This window comes from Amblyomma mixtum, chromosome 6, assembly GCF_055824585.1.
Source record: "Amblyomma mixtum isolate Tamu chromosome 6, ASM5582458v1, whole genome shotgun sequence".
Classification (NCBI taxonomy): domain Eukaryota; kingdom Metazoa; phylum Arthropoda; class Arachnida; order Ixodida; family Ixodidae; genus Amblyomma; species Amblyomma mixtum.
In genome coordinates, this window is record NC_143017.1 from 152,172,615 (window position 1) to 152,198,199 (window position 25,585).

At 45.9% G+C, this 25,585-nt stretch overlaps 1 protein-coding gene across 4 annotated transcripts in view; it reads right to left on the reverse strand.

Moving 5' to 3' along the window:
• Positions 1-25,585, reverse strand: part of rsh (Rap GTPase activating protein radish) — a 473,381-nt gene that overhangs the window by 166,675 nt on the left and 281,121 nt on the right. For all 4 annotated transcript variants that reach the window (XM_089549687.1, XM_089549688.1, XM_089549686.1 and 1 more), the window contains exon 2: positions 4,479-5,033. In XM_089549687.1, the coding sequence (XP_089405813.1) occupies positions 4,479-4,784 (306 nt within the window). In that variant the 5' untranslated portion in view covers positions 4,785-5,033. The remainder of the gene's footprint in view (positions 1-4,478; positions 5,034-25,585) is intronic.

Sequence of the window (25,585 nt, forward strand, 5' to 3'; positions counted from 1 at the left end):
AACAGCAGAGTCGTGTTGTACAAAGACAAGGGCAGTCAGCATGATAGTGAGTCGTCCTGCTGGCAACAGAGCACCAGTTTCTCGAAAAAGGAGAATAAAAATAGAAGTAACGCGCTCAGACTGCAGAAACATCCGACCACGCGATTCCTTGAAAGTGCAGGGAATGATCGCCAGAAGGAAAAGACGGCGTTGTAAGCCAGCAGGGCAGGTTTGTAGAGCCAGGCTACAGAGAAAGGTACGAGGAACTCGTTTGTGTCTGCGGTGTCGGCAAACCTGTCAGAGGGGGAATAGTGTAGCTGGCGCCAAGTGTGAAGGGCGGAAAGGCAATCCCCTTACTGGAAGACCATTGTTGTGTAGTAGGGTCTGGCACTACACGCGCTGCCGAGGTTTCCCCAGCCTCTGCACGAGGCACAAAGACCGAGACAGGGTTCAGGGAATGACTAAGGCCTGGGGTGACGTCATTCGTCACGCTTCCGCAGCTGGAAGAAAGGTCAGACGGACGCGACCCCGAAGGGCGCGGCTGAAATGAATCCCTGAACACAAGAGAGAGGGAACATGTGCTTATCGTTTTATTTTTTGTTAGCATTTTGAGAAAGTTGGTTGTAGGGTTTGAATACGCGATGACAAGCTACATCTCAGCAAAAGTTTCTGCAAGGTCCTAGAGAGTAAATTGTTAGGACCAGGAGCTTTCTTTTTAGTTGTTCTGTTTATGGTTTTCCTTTAGGAAGAAAGGCAAACAGGGAAAATTAAGGTTAGTTCAATTTGCCAAATGAGTAGTGAAATATCACGTTAGGACAGACTGTGATATTTGGGCAATTAATGGTAACTGACAATAAAATGTGTCGGTTGAGGGCATTTAAGGTGTGATTTTGCACAGTGTTTGTTTTGTTTAGTTAGCCGATAGTGTTCTTACAGTCTAACAGAAAGACTCCGGCGGAGCATAGTGTACGGGCACGTGGCTTGAATAACAAGATGCAGAATTATATCTGCTTGATTAAAGGTGCCCTGCGACGTAGATAAAGCATGGGGTCTTTATTCTTTGTATGCAGAGTAAGGGACATTGTGAGTCCCGAACGCGCAATGAGATCACCGAAATCATAATATTTGATATTTTAATCTTCGCTAGAAATGCTTGTTTCGAGCCGATGGTGTCGCAACGCGGCGGCCATTTGCGGCAGCGGAAATGAGGCGGCATCCAGATAGGGCGCTGCCTTTCTCATTGGTTGGGCGTCCAGTTTGCATATTGTTCCTTTATACTTGCGAAATGAATCCAAAATATTATGTCTCTGAGTACTGAAAGCTTTTCGCATGCCACAAAAACTGGAAAGAAGCAGAGAAAGCGAATGAAAACTAACAAGAATACAGCTAGGGGCGACACTTTCCATTCCGCTTCAAACCTTCGTGGCAGCTAGCGCTGTTCAAAAAACCTTGGCTCAAACCAGAAAGCGCGCGCGTCGAGACCGGCCGTGACCATACCAAGACGGCAGCGAAAAAAAAAAAAGCCAGTCGACAAGAAAGGCCGGACAGGAGACCGGAGTCGAGTTTGGGGGGGGAGGAGGGCTACTGCCCACCGCCTTCCAATCCGACTAAAAAAGAAACTTCGGGGAGCTTCCTTTGTTGTTTGTCACCCGTGCCCTGAGTACGGCGTCGCGTACACGGGGGGAAGACGCCGTCAAAATGAGCGGATGTCTACAGCCCCGACAAAGCAACAACTGCATGCACGCTTCCGCTGCGTGTGCGCCAGGCGCGGTTCTGATTGGTAGCGCCCAATCTCGGTACTGGGTGAGTGAAATGGGCGAGTGAAGTGCGTTTTCGTCTGAGCTTTTCATTTCGAATTCTCAGAGTGGAATAACTTTCGTTTGCATGCTCCGATTTCAATAATTCTTTTTGCTCTGGTCTCTGGAAAGCATGATGAATCTATTTAATGATATTAACTGGTACCGAGGAAATCATCGCGGTGCCCCTTTAAAGGTATTGTCTCGGCTTCGAGATGGCAGGCCTTGCAATAGTGTTTCCTCGCAAAGATCGTGTAAGGATAAGGAGGGCAAAATTTTGAACTAAGACGAAGCCTTTTCGTTGACAGAGGGTATTGGGTGATCTCAGCTTCACGGTTTTCATCGAAGTTTTAGCTGTGAGATAATCCTCTGAGAGACCACGTCTAATTCGTGCTACGTGGCAGTCTGACTTTGGCGGTCATGAGGTTGCATGTAGTCTCGCTTTATGACCACGACTATTGCTGTCAACTGCAAAATTTTCAGTTCAATTTTATGCCGACAACGAATTGTATTGCATAGCAGCCTGGCGGCTCTCGGGCGAATTTCTTGTACTGCCTGGGGAGTGGCGCTATGTTGTGTGGTTGGTTTGACTAATGCCTCCATTGTGCGAGGCGTAGGACTTTGCTGTGGGTTCGCAGATTCTTGAAAGGCGTAAAGGCATCCCGCACTACAAACCAAGCCCATCTCTCCTCGGCAAGTGATTGTGACCACTAGCCGGTCGAGATTCTCCTGGCCGCGGAGGAGCTGTTAAGGATGGCATCAGCAGGAAGCAACCAACACGCACGTGTCGCCTGGATGGTTTCGAGAAACCCCTGTCACTCAACGACGCTTGCCTCAAGTCGTTCCGGATTCGGCACGAGGCTAGGGCAGCCTCCTTTGCTACGTCTCCGTGCAGGCCCAATGGACACAAAAGCGCCCAATTCTCCGGAGTCGGCCCACGTGCGTGGGGACATCAGCACGTGGACGTTACCTCTCCCTTTTCCCAGTAACCGTTGCGAATGTCAAGGGCCGTCGTCTCGATGATTGTTCTGCGTACCGAGCACCGCGGCGGGCTGGCGGGGGACTTCCGCAATCTTCAAGAACGTCCCCAAAGGACAAAGGCCCACTTCCGCCCTTTTGACGGTCTCGCATTCCGATCCTTCGTGACGGATGTCTTCTGACGGACAGGTGTCAACAGCCCGGGGGAACATTCGTCGCGTCCGAGAACTTCACCTCAACTTTACCTCGAGGGCCTCCTTTTCTCCCCGGCTCAACGCGTGACGTGTCCACAGGTGCGGGAGTAGAAGTGTGTGCGCGCGAGTGAGTTTCTGGCCTCTCCTAGCCTGGAGTTGACGTCATCATCCTGGGGAAGCTAGGGAAGACGGATCGCATAAAACGCGGCGACGAAAGCAGTCGCTGACACACTTCTTCCTATTCCGGACTCTTGTCATTATGTAGTCACAGTCGCATTTTCTGTTGTAAATATGTAAATAAACTCAGCCTTCTTTTGCCACCTTCTAACTCCGTCGCTCAGCGGCATTCCTGTCCTTGGCCTGGAGGTGGGAACGGGCGTCGTGCTGACCGTGGATCCGTCGAGCCGCGACCCCGAACCTCGTCTTCAACAGTGTGTAGTCTGTTCAAATCATCGACGATCTGCTCCTGAGGGCTCCTGAAGGATCTGCTCCTGAAACGCGAGAGTCACTGAAGATAACCCACGCTGTTGGCGATTGTTGTAGAAAGTAATTAAATGCTTCTCGCAGAGCAGCCAGCTCGGTAGCAGTAGTCGAGCTGCGGTGACTGAGTGTCGCTGAAATTGTGGTGCACGTTCACTAAATTCTATCGTTATAAAATTGATGCCTCAAGTAGCACTCTGCGTTCGACATGTGGTGTGCGCGAGGACCTTGAGCACTTGATCTGCCACTGCCCAATCTTTAATTCTCATCGCAAGGTACTGTTAAGTGCTTTAGGACTCCGTCAGAACGGCCCCGTGCACCTGGAGCATGTCCTTGGACCCTGAAGTGATGCGACGTCGGCTGCGCATGTGTGTTTGTGAGTGCGTGAGTGTTGAGTATGCTTGATGTCACCATTCTTTTTTCCATTTTTCTCTCTTTTTCACCCTCTTCTTTCACCTTCATCTGGAGTAGCATGTCAGGCCCATAACCAGGCAGACATCTGCTTTATTCATTAAAGTCTCTCTCACTCTGTCCCTCTGTCTTTCTCTCTCTCTCTCTCTCTCTCTCTCTCTATATATATATATATATATATATATATATATATATATATATATATATGAATGTAAATTTGAGAACGATCAATTCCCGACATATGGGCATTAACATATTAAAGCTATCGCAACATACCCTTAAGGCGGAGTTTTAGTGTAACCTCCAATTTTTTTGCCGGCGACGACACAGGGTTTCTCGATGCACGGGACCCTTCACGTTATGGCGTTAAAAGACACCGCAGCGCAAGAGCCAGTTAAGGCGTAGTACTGATTAGACGGATATTTTGTTTTTATGTCAACCGATTGCGGATAATAAAACAATACTTAAGCTGCAAGCCATCAAAAAAACGGTGCAAATTAGGTTGTTAAACTGGATGACCTCCTTGTCACGGCACTGCCGCAACGGAAAAGACGAAATAGAACGAACAGCGCACGTGACCGCACGGACACGCCCCAGTGCGAGGAAAAAAGCGCAGAGATAGGCGAGAAGCAGCACTCACGATCGGTACGCCCTCTCCCGGCGTCCTGACCTCCTGGGGCGAGCGGCAGTTCCTGGTGACCGCCGAAGCGATGGACGAGGACACCGAGGTGAGGCATGCCGCCGAGTCGGACTTTGAGGAGGTGTTGTCCCCCGTCGAGGCCAGCAGCGCCACCCTGTCCTCGTCCTCTTCTTCTTCGTCCTCCTCCTCCTCCTCCTGAGGCTCGTCGTCCTGCGGCTCGGTGTCGCTGTCCGGCTGGTGTGGCCAGGTGCCCCATGTCTGGTGGCTGAGGATGGGCAGCTGGCACACGAAGCACAGGGAAGACATGCACCGCGCGCCGCCGTCACCGGCGACCCCCCGTGCGCCCGCGCCACGCGCGCCACCACGTCATCGCCACCTCACCGGTGGCTCCTGGCGCGACCTCGATCAGGGGAAGGGGAAACCAACGCTGGGCTTAGATCCCCGGTCGTGCAGCTCTCAGGGGTTGTGCGAGCACCCGGCAACCGCTTTCGCGATGACTCCGACTTTGCTTGTGATTACGGATTGCTCGAAAAGCTTGTCTCGAGTCTCGTCAGCCTGCGAGAAATGCGCCGTAGCCACGAAAAGAAAATTAGAAGTGGAATGGCGTAACCTGCGCACTGGTTAGAACATCTGGTCAGGTATGTACAGGAATACAGAAACATTGAAATAGACTAACACAAGGCACGATAGATGGCATCAGCTTTGCCAGATATGTGCCATACCTTTTCTTTTGTGTGGCACATCTGTTTTCTTGCGCCTCCACACGTGCTGCTCTGATTGCATCAGAGTTATGCACCGCTGGCTCAGTTGCAACCGGCGACCAGACTAGTGTAAACATGGCTTCGCTACCCAATTCAGTTAAAAGGAATTTTACAAACTCCGACTAGCATGCTGTGTACCCTCGAAAAACAAAGCACTCGGGAAGCTATCACATTTTCGCCAACAAAAAAAGTACACCGGCAGTTCAGCGCGCAAACACCTCGCTGATGTAAGCAGTGAGGAACTGATATGCACGAGCCAGCTGTCAGAAAGTTGGTGGACTGCAGCATTCGCTAGCGAATAATTAAATAAAGTTGTCCTTACAAAACCTGTCCATGTAATCCGTTAATATGCATGAGCAACATTTTTCGCTTCACCTTTTTAATGATACCCCATCAAAATAAAGGTGCTTTGGGATTACTAACATGTAATTTTTATTAAAGTTCTTTTGAACGCATTTCAATCTATCCGTGATTTTGATTTTAAGGGTTGTCAAAGCCTCTAGCTGCTAGAAATGAGAAAAGAATGTTGCCTTCAGCGAGCAGTAGCTTGAAAGGCGACGTCCGTTCTCTTGAGCGGCTCTGAATAAACCGACTGGTTCCGTGAAGAAGTAAAACTTTGTAAAGCCATTAAATTGAATTAATTATACCTCTTTCCCTCATGAATATAGTGTGTAGTTCGCGAAACGCCCAAACTGCTCAGGTGGCCATTCATCCTGGTTTCTTTCCATTCATGACAAAAAAAAAAAAGGAGACGGAAAAAATAAACTCATTTCGACGAGTTACGTCCATGGAGAGGTTGCTGTGCCTGCAAGCTTCCCGAAAGAGCGTGTGTTTTGGCGCGATGTGGTCAAAATGTTTTGGGTCACAGTGCCGAGGAAAACCATGTTTTTGAAATTATAAAAACAATTATGTAAAATAATTACGGTGGGCTACACGCCTTTCAATAATTAAAGAGATTAACAGTAATAGTCAAAAACTTGACCATTCAGTATTAGTTAACCAGCCTGCTAGTTAGACGTCTTTGCTGCATTCTGATGTACTAAACCACCGACAGTGCTATGCCGAAAAAAGCGCTCTTCAAACTTAAAAAGCCTATTTAAAGTTGTGTAAAGCCTTAAGCGAAACACCCTGTATATTTTAAGCCATCTGTTACCGAGGCAGCGCGAAGATTTCATCCAGACTTCTCTCTTTTGCAAACCGGAGTGAGCATCTTTTCTTCAGCAGCATGCAATACAGCCCTCACCTCAGACCGCGCAAAAAAAAAAAAAAAAAAAGCAGTCTGCGCAAGTGACGCAAGAGCTTCATATTTCACGCGAACTATTCCACGCATCCAAGCTGTTGGTTTTCCACCCAACTAAACTCATTTCAGCATCCGCGAATCACAAACAAAAAAGAATGGAGTGGCGCTCGAACGTGCAGGCGTCAAGTGCATTCTTTTTCTCATTTCGGAAAAAAAAAAAAAAAATCATCTTTTTTTTTGGCACTGTTACTCCGCCATATTTCTATTCCGCTCGTCTTGTGCCCTAGAAATGCGTACGATATTTTTACCTGTGCCGCGTGGCACAAAGTCCAACGCACCACAAAGAAATCTGCTCCTCACAGGGCTGGGCGCTCTGAGGCGAGCATCGCTAGCCTCGAGCAGAGCGCTTCCCTCATCTTGCCACGTTTCCTTCCTTTGCGCGCTATTCCCAGGGCGCGAGCCGCGTCAGAGATATCAGGGGAGTAACAAAAACAAGAAAAAAAGAAGAGGAGGAAATGGAAAGAGGAGAAGGAACATGCCGGTGCGCCGGCGAAGTGATCCAGTAGGCCGCACCTTTTGTTTACCCAGGGGCAGCGCTGATGGCGTTGGGCACGCGCGTAGAAGCCTGAACCTGCCACGCGCAAAGCCCTACTTCTGATCCCCTTCGTTCACGTCCCCAACTCAATCACTATAGATCCGCGTTTTTTCTTCTTCATTCCTTTGCGCTTAGAGCGAGACGCACGCAAAAAGGTGAAACGTGAGCGCAGTTACTTTTCCCCTTTGGCATCCACTGAATACAGGAGTGCGCGGGGGGCTCTGGGATAGCTGAGAGGGGTGCAGCGGAGAGTGTGGGGAGGACTCGAAGTGGCTTGGGGTGAGGAAGGACCTCGGCCTAGTGTGGTGGAGCCCAAGGAAAAGAGGGGAGGACACAGAGAAAGTGCGATGCGATGCGCACGTTCATTCTAACTGGCCCAGAAGCTTCGCCCCTCGAGACACGTGGAAGCAGGCCGCGTTCAGGGGGCGTCAGTGCCTCGGTTGCAGCATCGACAATAGCTATGAGCTTCGCCAGGGGAGGTGGTTTGCCTTGAGCGGTGCATTTTGAAACAATTTGCTGTGTTTTCTACTGCGACATTTTATGCTTTCTTGCCTCATTATTCTTTTTCTACATTGCCATTCCCTACGTACCACCAATACAGACCTAGCAGAGGTGAGAATTCTAAATCAATATATACAATTTAATATGGCGTCTTGTAAGACTACGATGCCCAGGAATCCTGTGAACCTTTTTTCTTTAGTTTACTGGTTAGAAATATTCCCACTCCTTGAGCAAAGATTCTAGAACTTATCATTGATTTTTTTCCCCAACAGATTGTACTCTCTCTGGCTCTAACGAAAAGGAGGTAGCATTATTCATGTTTCATTATTATTTTCAAGCTCGAAGGCATCTCACAACCACCTATATACACTAGTTATCAGGAGTGCGCTTTAACAACGATGTACATGATGCCACATAAAAGCTTTAAACAGACTCCAGAAATAGAGTGAGCTCAGTGAAGCAGACGCTCTGGTTGCCATTGTTCCTTATGTGAGATGCATTTTTTGTGGGCATGTATTTCGTGAAAATCGTACCGAGAAATTCTGAATAGGCGCATTTTGCAACTGGAAGTTATTCACGAAATCGTGATTCACATATCGCAAAAGTCCGTCGTAACAAACAATATGCACGAAGATCTGCCTCCGGGACTTGTAGTTTTCTGCGGTTTATTGCCAAAAATGTACCCCGTGGATTTTGTATTGTTTTCTTAACTACTCGCTGCGATGGCAGGAGAAATTTTAAAGGAATATTTCGCTGCGCATAGGAATATTAGGCCATACAAGCCAATATGTCGTCAACTGTACCTGACAATACCAGGTGTTTAAGAAAAGGTTTTCAAAAATTTTCAAAAATAGGTTTTAAGATTAGGCTTTTTGGGATAAAAATATGGCTTTTACATTTTTACGTCATATATGAACCAATGTCGGTGGACACCAGAAAGCCGGTGAATTGTCCGAAGTAGTAAGCTGCCTAACTAATTTCTGATAACTAACTTTTTTCCTGTCCCAGATAGGCGAACTGGCTGCAATTAGAGGTCTGTAGCCGGTCGTTAGTAATAGCCATATCAGTTTTTAGAATTTTCAAAACGCGATCACCCTCGCCGCTGTGGCTCGATAAAATTTCGCTGCATCGTGCGATAATACATGCACTTTCGAAATCATGCAGACAAAGTAACTCCTTCAGTGTGCGTAACTAGCAGAAAAAGACAAATTTTGTCGAGCGACAGCGCCAAGAGTAATCACGGTTTCGAAATTCTAGAAACTAATATGACTATTACTAGAAAGCGGCTACAAATCTTCAGATGCAACAAGGTGTCTAACTCTACTAGTTATTAAGCTATTAAAAATTAGTCAACCAGCTTACTAATTAAGACTATTCACCGGTTTTTAGACGTCTGCTAACAATGGTAATACTATGCCGTAAAAGCCATATTTTCACCCCAAAAACCTATTTTCGAAAATTTTGGAAGTGCTCACTGTAACGTCCGGTATGCCCACAAATGCCTTCCAAGTAAAAGTGATGTCGGAGAAAAGTGGACTTGTCTTTCGTTGAGACAACCTTTTAAAGACTACAAAGCAACTTAGGCATTGCAGTGAATAGATACTCTCAACTAGAAGTCTGAACTAAGTTTTCTCATCTCCTATGACCAAGGTTTCAATTGTCAGAGAAAAACAAATATAAAAGAGGACAGCAGAGGAAACTGCAAATTAAGAACTCCAGGCTTTCAAGTTGATCGGTTTTTGTCTCTTTACATTGCGGTTTCCGACTTCTTCAACGTCAGCCGTCGCTTCTCCTTGCTCAACGCTTTTTTAATCATTTTTTTTTCACACTAAATGCCCATCGGTCAAACTTCGCTCATTACGCTTCTGAGTTTCCAAAAGAAATGACCATATCCTATTTGCCTGTATAAAAGGAAAACCAGAATAGGTGACTCTTTAATGAGTAGAGCAATCCAGAGTCAGTCCATGCCCTACTTAAGAGCAGCCTAAACTAGTGTCACGCTAGTTATATTCAAGTATATGGTATCTAAACGACGTAATGTGGAAAACTGAAGACTTCAGAAAAGAAAGTAGAAAACAGAGCACGCCACAGTGTCAGATAAAAAAAATATAGGGTAATAAGAAGGGGTCATGTATCGGTTTGTTTTCATTTTCAACGCTTTCTCCATCAATCCTGGATTTCAACTAGGCAACACTCAAACATGGTTGAAAAAAAAAGCGGCAGGTCCCAGGCAGAGAAAACCAAAACTCTTGTTGAACTCAACGCGTCTGTGTTTCGTGCGTTATGTTCAGAACAGAACCGACGTATCAAACTGCACCTTCGGGATCGACTTCTTCTTTCACTCTTCTCTCAATGACTCCATTTATACAACTGTAGTAGTGCCTGTTCGTGAACTGCCGAAAATAAAGGGGATCGAAAGTTTCACGAAAGCTTGCCCCTCTCTCTCTCCCTCGGCTGCATCACCTGACCATCCTTTCTATTCAGCCGCCAACCCTCTGAGGTTCCTCATAAAGGCTCTCGGACGAGCTGAGAAATCTCATTTCGCGAGTACACGATCGCCGGCTACCGGTGGCTGTTATCCTCTAGTCCAACTCGGGCGCGAACGCCAGCCTATGCCGTCCCTTTCCCCTCATCTTCGTTCCTTTCTTGTCGGCGGCGTTCCCCGTTGAACCCTGTACCATTGTCCGGCACGGGTGGATGGCGTGCCCCGGATTCTATAACGGACCGCGGCGGCAATTCATCTTCCTCAACGGACGGCCCATTCTTGTAGGCGTTCCGGTTCGGCGCCTCCATCACAGCCTCTGGGCCTGGGCCCTCGTCACCCCTGGGCGCGACGATCTGTGCGCCGCCCGCACAGCCTCGCTTCGTTGGTGGCGCGCTGCCCTTGCTCAGCGTGCCTTCACAGATCCCCGAGTGCATCTTCGTTCTCCTCTCCACTGCATCGCACCTCATTCTCTCTTTCTAGCGAAAACCATGCATCGCTTTGGCTGGCGAACCTGGCTTCAGCTAATCTTGCGTCGAACTCACAACGCAGTTCGCATGTCATGACAGTTCGTCATTGACCGATGCCTGTGCGTCCACCATTCGTGACATGTCAGCCACAGTGCTGGCCAATCACACCGCGTTTGTTTACTGAAAGATCCCCATAGTTCATCGTAGGCATAGCTCCCGCTATACTGCACAGTTCTAGTGACCCCACGAGTACACCCCTTCTTTTCCCAACTCTCTCCTTGATCGCTCCTCGTTCAACGTTTCCTTGCGCTTCTGGTTGAGGGTATTACCTGCACTTCGTTGTTGTCGGCGCGCTCACGCCTTGTAATGAGAGAGGGCATCAATTTTCTTCGCTTCGCGAACGTTCGGTGTGTGTCACCATGTCTCCTACAATGGAAGAGGCAGTGATGCATTACGTGATTAATGCCTTGCACAAACAACGGGTCACAATCGATGAGCGCACCTGCGTACGTAACGAAATACGCCCGAAAACACGAATAACGATTGTTTACAAACAATGGTGTTTACACACCACTTTTTTATGTTTGTAGTTCTTTCACTAAGGTTTCATTTTTCTGGCCCGGATTTGGAACTGCAGTAAGCTAATCGATTTCAAGGAGAAAGAACGAAATCTCTGCATGTGGTTGTGGATGAACAGTCGCATGAAAAGTCGCAACAGTTCTTCTGCTTTACAGGAACATAAGGCTGAGGCAACAATCGCATGTTTATAAAACTTAAGAGAGAAGTGAGAATTGCAAGGGAGCACTTCCTAAACGAATTCTCAACTGCCCAAGAGAAAGGTGCCGTAATTGTTAGTCTTATCTGCTATTTAAACTGACTTAATTCAGGAGACGACACATGCAAATTTATCCTATTATACTAATGCTGCAACTTTATTAAGGTCAAGTGACTGTCGATTGTTTGCTATCGAAAATCACTTAACAAGCAAAGAGGTTAAGCAAAAGCACTGGGGTTTGTAACGCTTACCTCAGCACAAGCATTACAGCGAGCATGAAATAGGAGACTACATTAAGTTGTCAGAAATTAAGAGAATAATAACATACAGTTTTCTTTTTAGAGATGAAGTCTAGATCCTAAAAAATATTTCGCATCCTGTGCTTTATACGCAGACAGACAACGGCTTACGCCACATAACATTATGACTATTTGGCAAATAATAAGTATAAATAGAATTGATTCATAATTTTGCTTTTCTTGGTTAATTTTTTTTTTAAATGCCATGGCTGCTCGTTTCTGTTGCTGTAGAATATGTCTTTGCCGTTTATTTTTTACGAGTGGAAAAATGTGAGAGTGCACTCCGGGAATATTTTCCAAATCAAATTTTTCTCAGTTCCTTTATTAAGTATCTTATTTTTTCGTGTGCATTATCATTCGCCTCCCTAGGGTATTCATATCCACGCTAGACTTTCCCAACTTTGTACGTTCTCTCAAAACTCATGTCTGATTAAGTCACAGCTGAAATATAGGAATGCAATACAGCGAGAGAAGGCTGGCGTTAATGCTGGATGAAAAGATGAGTTAGTCTTCACAACAGTACATGTATCCTGGAAGCTGCATGACTTTGACGGGCAGTGTTCATAATTACCCGAAAAGGAAGCCACGTCTTCAACGAGAAGGGTTAAAAGAGGTTTGTAGTTGCTAGCAGTAACCGCAGAAAGCACCCTGAAATTCGCCGAAGAAAGAGAGACTACTTCAATGGCGTTTTAACTCAAGACTCTAAAGATACACCTACTCGATTTTGTACGGCGCCTTCGGAAGTTGGTTCTGACAATCTACTTTCACCGGAATATGCCATCTCGGGTAAAAATTGGGCTTAACTAGATGTTTTTATGGTGCGGAGTACAAAAACTGAGAAACATCAAGCCTTACTTGGAAATATAGGACTTTAAGTATGCTAGTTATCTTGCAACGACGTCCTAGGTCGCAGTACGTAGAGGATGGTAGAGGCAGAGTTTGAGTATCTCTTTTAGGAAACGGTCCTGTTTGCACCATACCTTTCTGCGACTTTCTGCGTCTAAAAAAAAAAGCGATATTTTGCGTGGTTTTCCTGTTGAAAACGCTTCGCTTGAGCAAGAAACGAAGAGTGGTCGTCGTCCCCATCCCTTCCGTTCTCTTTTCTCTATAAGTCCGCTGCAAGAGGATGAACAAAGATGTTTAAACGTGCCTTTGTATGCTGGCAACGTTGTCGCGGTTATATGCTTAGCAAAATGCACCCCCCCCCCCCCACCCCCCCACTTTATTAGCTACAAAACCAAACCTGTTCTTTTTTTTTTCTTGGTGTTACAATAAGAAACTCACTGACATTTTCTCACGGTTCTCCCAAACACATCCCCTGCGCAAAAAATTTTATAAATCAAGAAGCAAAACAGTAAATGGCTATATAATTTGCCTAACATAAGCCCACTGACCTACACGAAAAACAGACTTCGCAGATGCAATGCTTTTCCCTCCACCAAGCATAAGTGCCATTTGAATTTCCGCTCACGTCTGGGCCCATGTAACGTCTGTGCGTACGACCTTTTTGTTCCTCCTCATGCCCTTGTGTTCGTGTGCGTGAGAGGGGAAGATAGGCGAGGATCATCTGTTACGCTTACGTGGGCAGGTTTCTCGATCTCCTTAGTTCCTGACTGAATACAAATGAAGACGAACGGAGCATGCATAAGTAAAGGGGCAGCTGTTGGCACAAAGCGGGCAGTGTAAGATATCGTTTTTTTTAACTTGTTACTGTGGTGTTATTTCTCCCACTGCGTTGCAGCACAGAGGCGTTGGGTGCAACCACGTTTGCTGTGAAGGTGGCGAGCTGTTTAGTTAGTGTAGAGCGGGAAAGCTTTTTAGCGACAATAATTTAATTAAAGTGCGAATGCACAGAGTAAGTCGCGATTCTCAAGTCAGGAAGGTTTTGTCACGTGCAATGCAGCAGTTTTGATGGGTGATCTATCTAAGAGTTTACACTAGAATTCCTTGTATCATGCGGCCTCAGGCTACAATAACTTCAAAACTATTCGTCATATTCAATGGGAATAAAATCTGTCTCAGTAACGTATCGAAACCCGGATACGTGGCTCATTTGCAACGTGGCCTATTCGCTTTTGGCGCACTTCGGCATACGTTGGTTAGGGTGAATACGCTATGAATGTTATTCATTCTTTAAAAGGGAGCCCTGCGGTTATCATAGAAGAGAGGTAGAAATGATTATGTTGTGATACGCCGATTTCCACAATACTGCCTGCGTGAACATACAAGTAACTGCATAAGCCTAGTTGCGAACAATAAACCTGTGTTTCAGTACATGATAACTTGAGGCAGGCTATGATCACTTGAAAGTGTCACGCCAACAGCTTCTGTAGTAACGCAGCGAATCACACGGAGGTAAAAAGAATGCGTTATTAGTTTATATTATTAGTGGCACAGTAGTTTGATTTATCAGAAGTGAAGGTGTTGGTACGTTGGGAAAAATAATTTAATAAGCTTACCTTTCCTACATCATGTACCAAAGTATCGACGGCAGAAAACAATGGATGTAAACTGAGCATGCGAAGAGGTATTACTAAGATGAGCCTGAGCTGAACGGGCTGAGACGTTTAATAAAGCGCACACAAGTCATAGCTCTAAACATTCACAAACTGAGATCGGCTCTGTCTTACAACCTGTTTATGACAGAAAAACGTTGATATAAACAAGTAACTGATTTCCTTAAATGTGAAACACATGATGACTGCACGCGAAAGGAGGGAAAAATGAATAAACGGGAAAAGCAGAAGGGACAGCAATCGGAGGAGAAATGTTCGGGAGGAAAATAATCCAATAAAAATTAAATAAATAAAAGTTCTCACCAAAATAATTCAAACAGGCATCACGTACCAAGCGGTGCTCGCGAAAAGTAGCAAAGCGATAGATTCCGCCCTGTTCTTGGGAGCGCCGCAAGTTCTCCCAGAAATCGCAGTCCGGGCTCATCTCCTTCCCGTTTCCTGCAACGCCTGGCGTCCGCACGATTGCGCCCGCGAAGGCGCGGCTATATTTCAAATTCCAGAGCCCGTGGCCGTAAATCCCGACCGGAGGAAGAAACGGGATTTCGCGCCGCTCCACTTTGTTCTAGCGAGCTCCGCACTCGTGGCAGAGAGAAAAAAATATAACAGAATAAATTCTTGATATATAGCATGGTGAAACAACGCACGTAGAGCTAGACGAGGCTTGCTCCCCATCTTGGCTTTGCATTCTATTTTAAGGGCATGAAGGGGTGCGAGGGGAGAGAATACAAAGCCGGAACTAGGTAAGCCGAGAACGGAGTTTAAATAAGCCAGAAAAATAGCGCGCTTTGGTGATGCGGCGCTTTGAAACATGCAGTCCTTACCGCCAAGACGTAAGTTCTCACCCACGCAAGCAAAGTCTGCGGGGGAATACACGCTCAGCGTGCAGTGCCGTGGGCGAGGTGTGCGAGAAAAAAATTTTTAAAAAGTAAGCACCGTCCCGCGCCGTGCCAAACTTCGCAAATAGCCCTCCGCCGACGTGCGGATGTTCTACGTGGCGCGGATGTTCGCGTTTTTTTCTTATTTCCGCCACGACGGCTGCCGGATCCCAGGCAGCTCCCAGCTTGTACCCGATACACGTGCGCTGATATTGCTCAGTGAAGCCCAGAAGCCTCCCTGGCAGCCGGGATCCCTGGCTGGCTCTATGTATGCCGCCGCCGTCGTGCAGAAAACAGTGAAACGAGATTGCGAGAGGGAAGACGAGAGGAACAAGAGCGGCGTTAAGCCAGGTGGTGGTCTGGCGATATGCAGGTGTTCTTCGCTGGAATAGGTAGCAAGAAAAACAACTAAATATTCCGCACATCCCCGTTTCCGTCGTACTCCTCCTCCACTGCGCCCATGGTCCATAATAAGGCGGCTAACGTTGGACGCGAACGCCGATTTTAAACGCTTCGGCGTCTTTGTTGAACATGGTGCGCCATATGCATTCAACCTTTAAAAATATCGTGTGTTTACTGTTTATGGTGTATTTTTCCTAGTGGCATGGATTTGTGGGGGCACGTTTTGTTCAAATTTATCCGGAAACCTTGACTTAGCAAATAAACTTTGATCGTTAGACGAAATACACTTCAACTAAGCTCATATTAAAAAGTGTGTTTAATTACATTTATTTTCAAGTATTGCATTAAACTTTAAAACTGATAGCTCTAGGATGAAAAAATTTTGACGAAAGCCCACAAAATACGGCCATTTTCCCCAATGTAAACAAAAAGTTAAAATGGTGTCAGTGGCGCAGAAAGAAATGCCGGCTTCAATTGTGTACGCTTTGTTAGCTGACGCGCACACCATCTTTTACGAAACACATCAACTGCCGATGGAGGACAATACTGGTAGCATTTATATGTCCAGCATCCTATCTAGTCATCTTCCTTCTGGGAAAAAGTACAGGAAGTTCGGGAGCCAAAGGATTCATGAGCACTCCAAAAAGGAGAGTCCACTATTTCGAATGAAAAAACATCCTCTGAAGTAACTTCTACAAAGATCAAACCAATGTAAAGATTAACTTTATTAGCTTGAATTCGTTAAAGATAGCTCAGCTCCGTGCGGATAAAGTAATTGCACACTTCTGAGCGTTCCACTGGGAAGGAGCTGACAACAAAAATACTCCGGATGTTTACATTTCCTGTAATGGAATTTCAGTTACAACTGCCAGTCAGTGTTGCCAGAGCGTTTGGTAACTGTAGCTAGAATTGCCGGATGTCTGTGCGTATGTTCTGCTGCACTCGCATTAGCGCCAGGGCAAGTACTAGCGAATGCCTTTTATGGACAGTGTAATACCCCTGTCACACTAGCAAATTTAATATCATTCTAATCGAATGACATTAGCACCTAATGTCATTAAAAGACTGCTACACGGGAACATGTAATGTCATTAGGTTCGAATGACACTCGCCATCGAATGAGTTAGGGGAACTCATTCGCATTAGATCTCGAACCGAATGCGTACTCTGTACACCCGATACGCAGCAGAAACAAGCGATGCGAAAAAATAATGTGCACACTTCCAATCTCAGAAAGCGCATTTATTTACTTCTGCTAAATAAAAAGTTAATGTTGGTGTGAATCTGTTCACACTAGAGGCTGTCGTGGATAGCTATACTCTCAGTCTCAGCAGCAACCAACAGCAGCGGCCGAGCGTGAAGCAGCGTCTTTCCCGCGGCCGTCGGTCATTTTGGGTTGCGTGTTTTTTGCTGGCTGGCGTGCCATGTTCGTTAAGCTCGAAAGTACTTAAAGACGTAACTGAGTAGCTCACCTTTTGCAAGTCATTTCCATGCTCCGCGCGTCTCCGCGCGCCGCCATGTCAGCCGTTTTGTTTGTTTACATTTATCGGATTTGTTGTTGACTTTCTACTTGGCTTGGCTTTTGATGGCTATAGTGGTGCAGAATGGCCGGAACTAATATTTTAAGCTTATAATACTGCTCACAAATGTTCTCACCCGCTTTTGAAACACTGCACAACAATTTCAAACATCTTTTATGCGCGCTGATGTCTCAGTTGTACTATTTTTTTTTCACTGAACGTCAATGCCATCATTTTTTGAATGACATTATTTTTTTCTGTGTAGCACCGAAAGAGACCAAATGGCATTCGATGCATCGAATGCCATTAGGTTCGAATGACATTAAATTTGCTAGTGTGACAGGGGTATTAGAGTAGCCAAGTGCCGTAATAATTTGTGGGACGAGGTGTAGGGGATTAAGGGTGTGGGATGTAGGGTGTCGGTAATAAGGCGCGCCTAACGGACTGTCACGCAGTAAGTAGAGTCAAGAAATACCAATTCCGCATATATGGGCATTAACTCATTAACGCTATCTCGTCGTAGCGTTGTGGCGGAGCTCAATTGCCCCCTCCATCTTTTTTATTGTTACTATTTTTGTAACGACAGCTGCATGGGCACTGCGTGTAGACTGCGCACCACATGTGCCTGCGTGTGTACAGGTAAGCGATGCAGGTGAAACTGGGTGGCGTAAATCATAGAATGCACCCTCTTATGGATCAGAAGAGAAGGCAAGGAGGACAAAGAATGCCGGTAATGTTCAGGTTTGCGATATGTTTCTACGATTAACCAATCATATTCTTACGGCAGCAGTTTTTATTTATTTATTTTGCTAGCAAACACACAGTAGCAAAGTAAAGCCTTCTACCGTCGTGAGTGAAAGTCCTATGTCGACCAACAGGGAAAGCACGACGAACACATGAGTGTCAGCTGTAAGCGGAGACGCTTCGATCACAGATGAACCAACCAAAGAACGCACGTACAGTCGGTGACAGAAGAATATGGACCACGCTTCGGCGCTCGGAGTCTTCTGTTCCCTTAACTAGCAATAAGTAGTTGATGCTTGATGGAAGTGCAATTAATATTTAGTTTGCCATGCGAAACAGGGCAGCAAACATTTCTATTTCGGCTACGCAACGCGACAAGAGAGCTGTGAACGTGAAAGCCTGATACATATGATTTTGTCTACGACCGTACATGAATTGTGAGGGACAACCCGCTTCATATGCTAGAAGCCCGTGTGCTGTGCGATGTCAGTGCACGTTGAAGTACCCCAGGTGGTCGAAATTTACGGAGCCCTCACTACGGTGTTCCTGAGATCCTGAGTCGCTTTGGCACGCTAAACCCCAATAAACCAAACAAAAAAATTTTCCTTGCGGCTATATTAAACAAAGTTCGCGCTCACTTTTTTTTAATCACTGCTTTAAAATATTCATAGAGGCCCGTAGCATGAACTCTTCAAAACTTTAACATATTCAACAAACGTGTGCCGAAGCACTTTAGCGTGGTAGTCACTTGAAAACCTTAATGCAATCTTCATCCTGCTCAAATTGAACATTCACGCAATAAACAGATACAGAAGAAGAGGTCAGGAATTAGTTCGATACATCTTGCCCACATGGTGACAAAAAAAAGAACATTTTTGTCATTTTCAGTGGTTTAAACAACTGCTCTTCTTCGTATAAAGCTGGCGTCTTCAACTAGGCCAAAAAATCAGAGCTGTACAAAAAAGCAGTACATCTTTGCCCGCAGGAAGTTTTTTCGAGGATGAGTTTGCACCACAGCATAGTACATCAGATTGCGAACAAGATATTGTGAGCTTTTAGCACAAAGATTGCGTGAAATCACATGTAATAACCATTAACTTCTGTGCTAAAATCTATTGATCTTGTATGAATTGAGTAGCAGGACATAACAAACAGATCCTTTATTTCTAAATCGAAATGCGCGAAGCCGGTCTGATTCAAGCTAGCCGAAGACCCGAATGAAGTAGTCTTTATTTGGCTTCTTGGTGCTCAGGGATTCAGCGTAAAACAGCATTTTATGCACTGAGGTCTAACGTAAAGTGATTGGAGGGTAAAGTAGCCCAGGACAAACGACTGAGCGGCTCAGGCTTACCAAAGATTTTTTGACCTGCATAACATCCGCCACTTCAAGTTGTTATGAATGACGTCATGCACAGTTCCTTGCTGATGGGAAAGTGAGACGAAACTCTGGAGGAGAACTCACGTTATAATAAAATCTTTTCGGGTGACTCTAAAACGTGCAGCATTTTCTTCCGTATCTCTCGAGAGCCTCCTGTTTAAATGTGAAAAAAAAATAAAGGAAGCGAATAAAAGTTCGTGCGTTAAGACGCTCAAGAACGACATTTAAAGACAATACGAAACAATTCATATTTGCCGAGGACCTGTTCACCAATCCTTCATCGTGGAATGATCCCTAAGTTCTTTCGTTACTATCGAATATATTTCTCTTCCTTCGGGACTGGGAACAGGCTAAATTATTCTATTTGATGATGATGATGATGATGACAATGAACATTACTGGTGTTGAACATTACTTTAGTTTTCTGCATATCAATTTTTATGATGGTTAAAATGATGATGATAGTGAATTTTTATGGTGCAAGGGCATCTACGGCCAAAGCTCGCCATGGCACAAGGTATTTTCCTTCGACTCAAGGTGGGGTCAGTGACCCATTTCCCAAGCATTTTCACCCTAAAGAAGCCGAGCACCTGACCAGGAGAAAGATTGTACCCGTTGTATCAGCTGGTGGCACTGGGGACCGAACCCCGCACCTCCCGCATTTCAGGCGGATGCTGAAACGCCTACCTACGCCACCGCTGCGGTCAAATAATCTATTTCCCAAAAACGATCTGCGCTCGCGGCCGAGCTCACATGCTTACAATAGGCGCTACAAAGAATCAATAACATCTTAGTGCACTCCACATTCCGAACTTAGTTAGTTGTTTCACTCTACAAGCCCCAAAAACTCAATCGCACGAACGCCTGCGAGTTGGTCCACTCAGACGGTGCCGCTCCGCCGCCGAATCTTCGCTACAACCACGTAGCACGCGCTTAAGCGGCTTACAAGACGCGGATTACCAACGTTCTCGCAACCGTCATCGGCAAGTGTTCCCCGCCCCAAAGCCTTTTCAAGAAACCTCGAAAGCCGACTCTTAAGTGTCGGTTGCGTCGCTCTTCCCAAGGGTCCCTGGAGGAGTCGGCGGGAAAAAAAAAGTGATCTTGTTAACATTCTAGCGCACTCCCTGAAGTAGTCTTTGAGAGCTCAGCTCGCACGTCTTGCAAAATGCGCTGCGCCTGGGCGCAGAGACGGGGACGCTACTTTGCACCAAAGCTCTATGTTCTGTTTGCGTTCTTGCGACTAAGTTTCCTCCATATAAAAAAAGAATCAATCAATGTAAATTTTCCGCTGTTCCGCTGCAGCGAAGTAGCGAAGTAGCGTGAAAATTAATGCTGTGCTCTAAACGGCATTTTTAACGGGATGCGAGCGCGTACAGAAAGGCACAAAGTGTTGCTTTCACCTTGATCAGCCATAGGCTCGATGGGTGCTCGTGCTATCCACTTAAGCGGTGTGCGTGTGTGCGCATATTTGCGAACGTCAAATGCTCTACTGCACGTAACAGTGAAGTTGCGCGTGCGTGCGTGCGTTGCGTGCGTGCGTTGCGTGCGTGCGTGCGTGCGTGCGTGCGTGCGTGCGTGCGTGCGTGCGTGCGTGCGTGCGTGCGTGCGTGCGTGCGTGCGTGCGTGCATATGCGCGTTTCACAAATCAGTCCTTTCTCAAACGACTCGTACTACTGGAAACTTGCGCACATTTCTAGTGAATATTAAACGACAGAACTTGGGAGCTGCATGCACATACAACCAAGCACCCGCAGTTTTGCACACAACCAAGACGCGATGAGAGAACTGGCCGCAGAGACGGGCCTGGAGTGGATGTCTGCTTTACAATACACACAACTCTGCCCGACATAACGCCTAATGATTTCCGAGAGGCGACGACGTCGCCATCGCAACAGCTGCGTCGTTCCCAGCCAAGTGCCGTCGTCGCCATCGTCCTTGGCTGAATCGTCGAGACGGCACCGCCGAGAAGCAGCCTCTACCGCTGTCACCCTCTCCGTATCTCTGTCATCGTGCCTACTGCTCTCTTGTATGCCGCTTCGCCTGATTTGTTTACCGGCCGTCGACTCAGCGGCAGCCGGCTTACCAGATTAATTCTGCTCCACCACAGATGCCAAGGACGCGGGGAAGAAGCGACCCAAATTTGCAGAGGCTTTTCGCGGATTCCCCTTTCGTCGGTGCACCGGAAAAGAGCAGTGGGCGGACAATAGGTAGGGGGGGTTGGGTCTTCTCAGCTGCTTCCCTTTGCAACCAAAGAGGCTGCTATGATGTTCTTTGTTTCGGTTCTCTTTCGTCGCTTTGTTCCTTCAAAAAGAAAGCAACATCAAGAAATAAAAGCAGCCACGCTGCATTGTGGTGCACGAAAAAAAAAATACGCTGGCGACCGTACGAAGTAATGTGAAAAATCTGCGTTAGTATTAGTTGTACATTTCGATTTTTCACTGATCGCCTTCCCATCACGCGTTTTAATTTGATTTAGGCGTCACTTTCTCGTAACGCAGCTGCGTGGACTTTTGGTAAGTGGAGATGGGTGTTGGGGGCGGTTTCGAACTCACAGACCACGGCTTTTTTGCCGAATGAAGTTTACATTGCCAGCGCCGAAAAATTTTGAAAGATATAAGCTACAGATAGCGTGTGCATTTCAGCTTAAAACCTTCTGGAAATAGCATATTTGTTTTAGACTTTTACTTTGTATATTTCAACCGATTGACAGTTCGTCAGCCCCAAAATGACAGCGAGTGAACAGACCAAAGGTAGTCGTTTTTTCCTGCAGGAGCGTTTATCAGCGTGTATGCTGGAAGGCCTGTCACTAGTTATCACGGATTTATACCTTTGGCCCATATTAAGTCCTCTGAAGAGAAACAAACCGCTCAAGACTTCCGCCCTCCAGGAAGCATTTTAAGCCTGCACTTTGTTTCTGGCAATCCTTAGCTACCATTTGAGATTACAGAGGCAAAAATCAAAACTGTGAATGACTAGTGGCGGATGATTGTTTTTGCGATAGAAGAGCAGTCGCAGTTTTTGAAACCTACAAAGTGTCTCTATACCACATAATCGCGGCTGCTTCGTATGACTGATCACTAAATATATTCCGGGAAATCATAGACTTGACATTATGACACTTTTAACTGCTCATACGGTGTGCCTACTGCAGCCAAGCACAGAACAGCACAGAAGACAGCACAGGAACAGGGAAAGCAACTGATTGTCTGTTCTAAGGTCGCGAGATAGAATCACGGCCGCGGCGGCCGTGGAGGCGACATACAAAACACCCGTGTGCTGTACGATGTTAGATTCGTGTTAAAATCTATAGGCGCTCTAAATAATAAGGAACCCTCCACTTCGGCATCCCTCATAGACCATGTCTCACTACGGGACGTCAAATTTCCCGTACCATACAATGCTGTGTCATACGATACCACACCATACCGTACTATATCAAACCACATTCCATCAAACCCAAACCTTAAAATGTCAGTCATTCAGACCCATACCATCCGATACAATACCATACTGTACCATATCGCACACATAATATAACAGTCTTACCATATCATACCTTACCTTTCTAAGGTACCGTTAACTTCCCAAAGAAGGCCGCACTAAACAATGCTAAGCGTAGGCACTAAGCCTACCAACTACATACTCTCCGCTAGAACTAGTAAATCAACTTCCCACCCATGTTTCTTTATTGCTCAAAGTAGCCGATTGCTTTAAACGCATGTCCCACTCAGTCTCTTCCCTTTATAACTGTAAAAGAAACTCTATAGTCAGAGGTAACACGATGGTCGAGCCCTCATAATACTTTTCATTTGGCCACAGGCATTACGAGTTAGTTCCTCTCTCCTCACAGATGCTTTTTGAGACTATAATCACGATAGTTTTCTTGCATGATTGCCCTTCGCGCTATGTTAAAGCCTTTCTTGTTTAGCAGTCATGACAATCAACTAAATCTGGCATATTGCGCTAACCTTAACAGCGAACCAGCAAAGTGGAGCCAATCAAGAGCGAGAGGGTTTTTTTTTTATACTTTCTCTGAATCGTCCATTTTCCAAGCGGTACTTGTGCAATGGCAAGACGTTCTTCGTGGTTTCGCGATGTCGTTGTCAGCCCCCCGAGTACTCTCTGCCGGCATCATATCTCGTGACCTCAATGTGACCAGTGTAAATGGCTTTCTGGCCGATGCATGTTTTGATCTCATACATCATAACATCATGCGACCAGATCCTAATCAATGGCGGTGCATTTATTTCCAGTAAATTGTCGCTCTTTGATCTGAGGAGTCAAACATCGAGTGGCCACCTCCTGACCGACGTTAAGCTTCTTCTCTCAAGCCATTCAGATATGATCTGAACGCTTATTACGGGCAGCCTAACGAATTTTATCTAAATCCTCGCTACAAGAGAACCTTATAAAATGAGTTTTGCCTCCAATGCAGGAAGAACCGGGCGGTATATATATTGCTGTTATTCATTTAGACAGCAAAGGGGAAATGCCACGAGGTTTCTCCCTTCCACATCGGAAAAGTTCTTCATTAAAGCAGGCTAAACAAACGAAAAGCAAAGTTCGCGCACTCGCTATGCCGGCTTTCAGAGTGGTATTGTATACGCGAACGGTTAGTCGTAAAGACCTACGAACGTGGAATTCACTTCAACAAACGCGCTTGCAACCGCCTTCTCAAGTCTTTTTAGTCTCACACTTTTAGATCAAAATTTAATTTATTCCTAAGGTAATCTTTTCCGCCACCCTACAGTCGACGCCACCGTACAGTCGACGCCACCGTGTAGTCAAACACGCCAGTAATGTGTTTTTTGAAGAGACAAAATATTTCGCAAACTTGAACAGCCTCCAAAATAACCCACCCCCGATGTGCGTAGGCGTGCGCTCTCGGAACAGCGATGCGCCCACACAAGACCAGAACGTTTCGAAAGAGGTACTTTTTTTTTTTTTAGATGGAACAGTACACAGAAGTCGTACGAAAGAGGAAAAAAATAGCGTATCAAAATGCAGTTCAGCGTGCGTTCCCCGCTCCCAGTCGCTGAAAGCCCGACGCCCATACAACCACACGAATATGTTTCGATATCAGCTAACCGTGAAGAGCATAGTTTAATCACTCGCGACCATTCGTTAGTTATGCACCGCCCTGCAGAAATCTTAAACGGCCGCTTAAATTAGCATTATCGCGAAATAACTGCAGTAAATATAACCACCGACTGCAGGATAACGCAATCTAGAATTCGCATATTTTCCATTCATTACGTATTAAGGAAAGCTCGACCAAACACAAAGCGCTCGTTTGACGCTTTTTTAGCAATGTGTGACGAAAGACTCCGCATTTAGAGCTTTTTCTTTTAAAGGAAGGTAGAGAGCAATGAGTAATGCACGCTTCTCGAAGCGCTATTCAGGTCGAATTGGAAAGATCAGATGGCTAAAGGAGTAAAATTAATAATACCTGAAAATGGGGAAACACACTGTCTCGCTCCATTACTTGCGTACACCAAACTGCGCAGAGTTTTCTCATTCAGAAGCCGCATTTTCGATTTATTCAACGCGCATGAGTCCTCCTACGCCTCCCCCAAAGTAACTCGCGACCCGAAAACGAATAGGCCGTTCACAATAGTTTTTCACGCTGTTTGCGAAAGCGCCTCCGTACCTAAACTACACTTTAATGAAACAACTGTATATTATCAGCTGGCGGGAGAGTTATACATGAGAGGCCACACGTGAGGGGCAGAGCTAGGCGTTGGGAGTCAATCCGTCTTGCAGCAAAACACCATGGTTGTGAAGATATGTCAACAGCAGCGCTGCCCTAAACGTGAAAGAAGTTGTTCATAGAAGTATTATTTGAACGCTAACAAAGATTCGAAAAATAAATAAACCTCTTCCCCTGAATCTGCGTGGGGGTTTCCGTAGACATTAAGCACGTCAAATTTTTCTTTGCTTTAAACTTTCAGTGTGCGCCCTGTGTACCCTCATAGTAATAGCCAACGGAGGCGTGCAAAGCCGATCTCTCATTCTTCTCTTTCCTTTCTTTCTTTCCTTTTGCTCCCCCTCCCAAATGCATACAGGATAGCATACTGAGTGCCGCTTAGCTAACCGCTCTGCTTTTCCTTTCTTCTGTTTCTCTCTCGGTACTCTCTCTCTTATCGGTCGTAAAAATATCAGTCACTGATACTTGACGGCAATTTCGGCACAGACGATGCCGCTTGGAACATGATGAGAGTACTCGACGGTAATTGTGGCTATTAAAAATAGCCGCAATTACATTTCTTTCGTATCGGGTGCAAATCAAATACAGATGAAGGAAACGCTCGTACTGATTGGATTTCCGCCAAAACCACTCAGTTATTTTAAAGCAACGTTCAAACAAGACCGATAGTAAAAATTTATACCTCCAGCTCGGGGAATATCGTCAGGTGCTAATTCCAAAATGAAAATGATGAATACTGGTAATATTGAGCCTAAAACAAAGAAATGTTATCGGGTATCCCAATTAATTCCTCAACTTTGGATCGAGAAAATGATACCTCGTGCCCCTAGGCATTGCTTTTC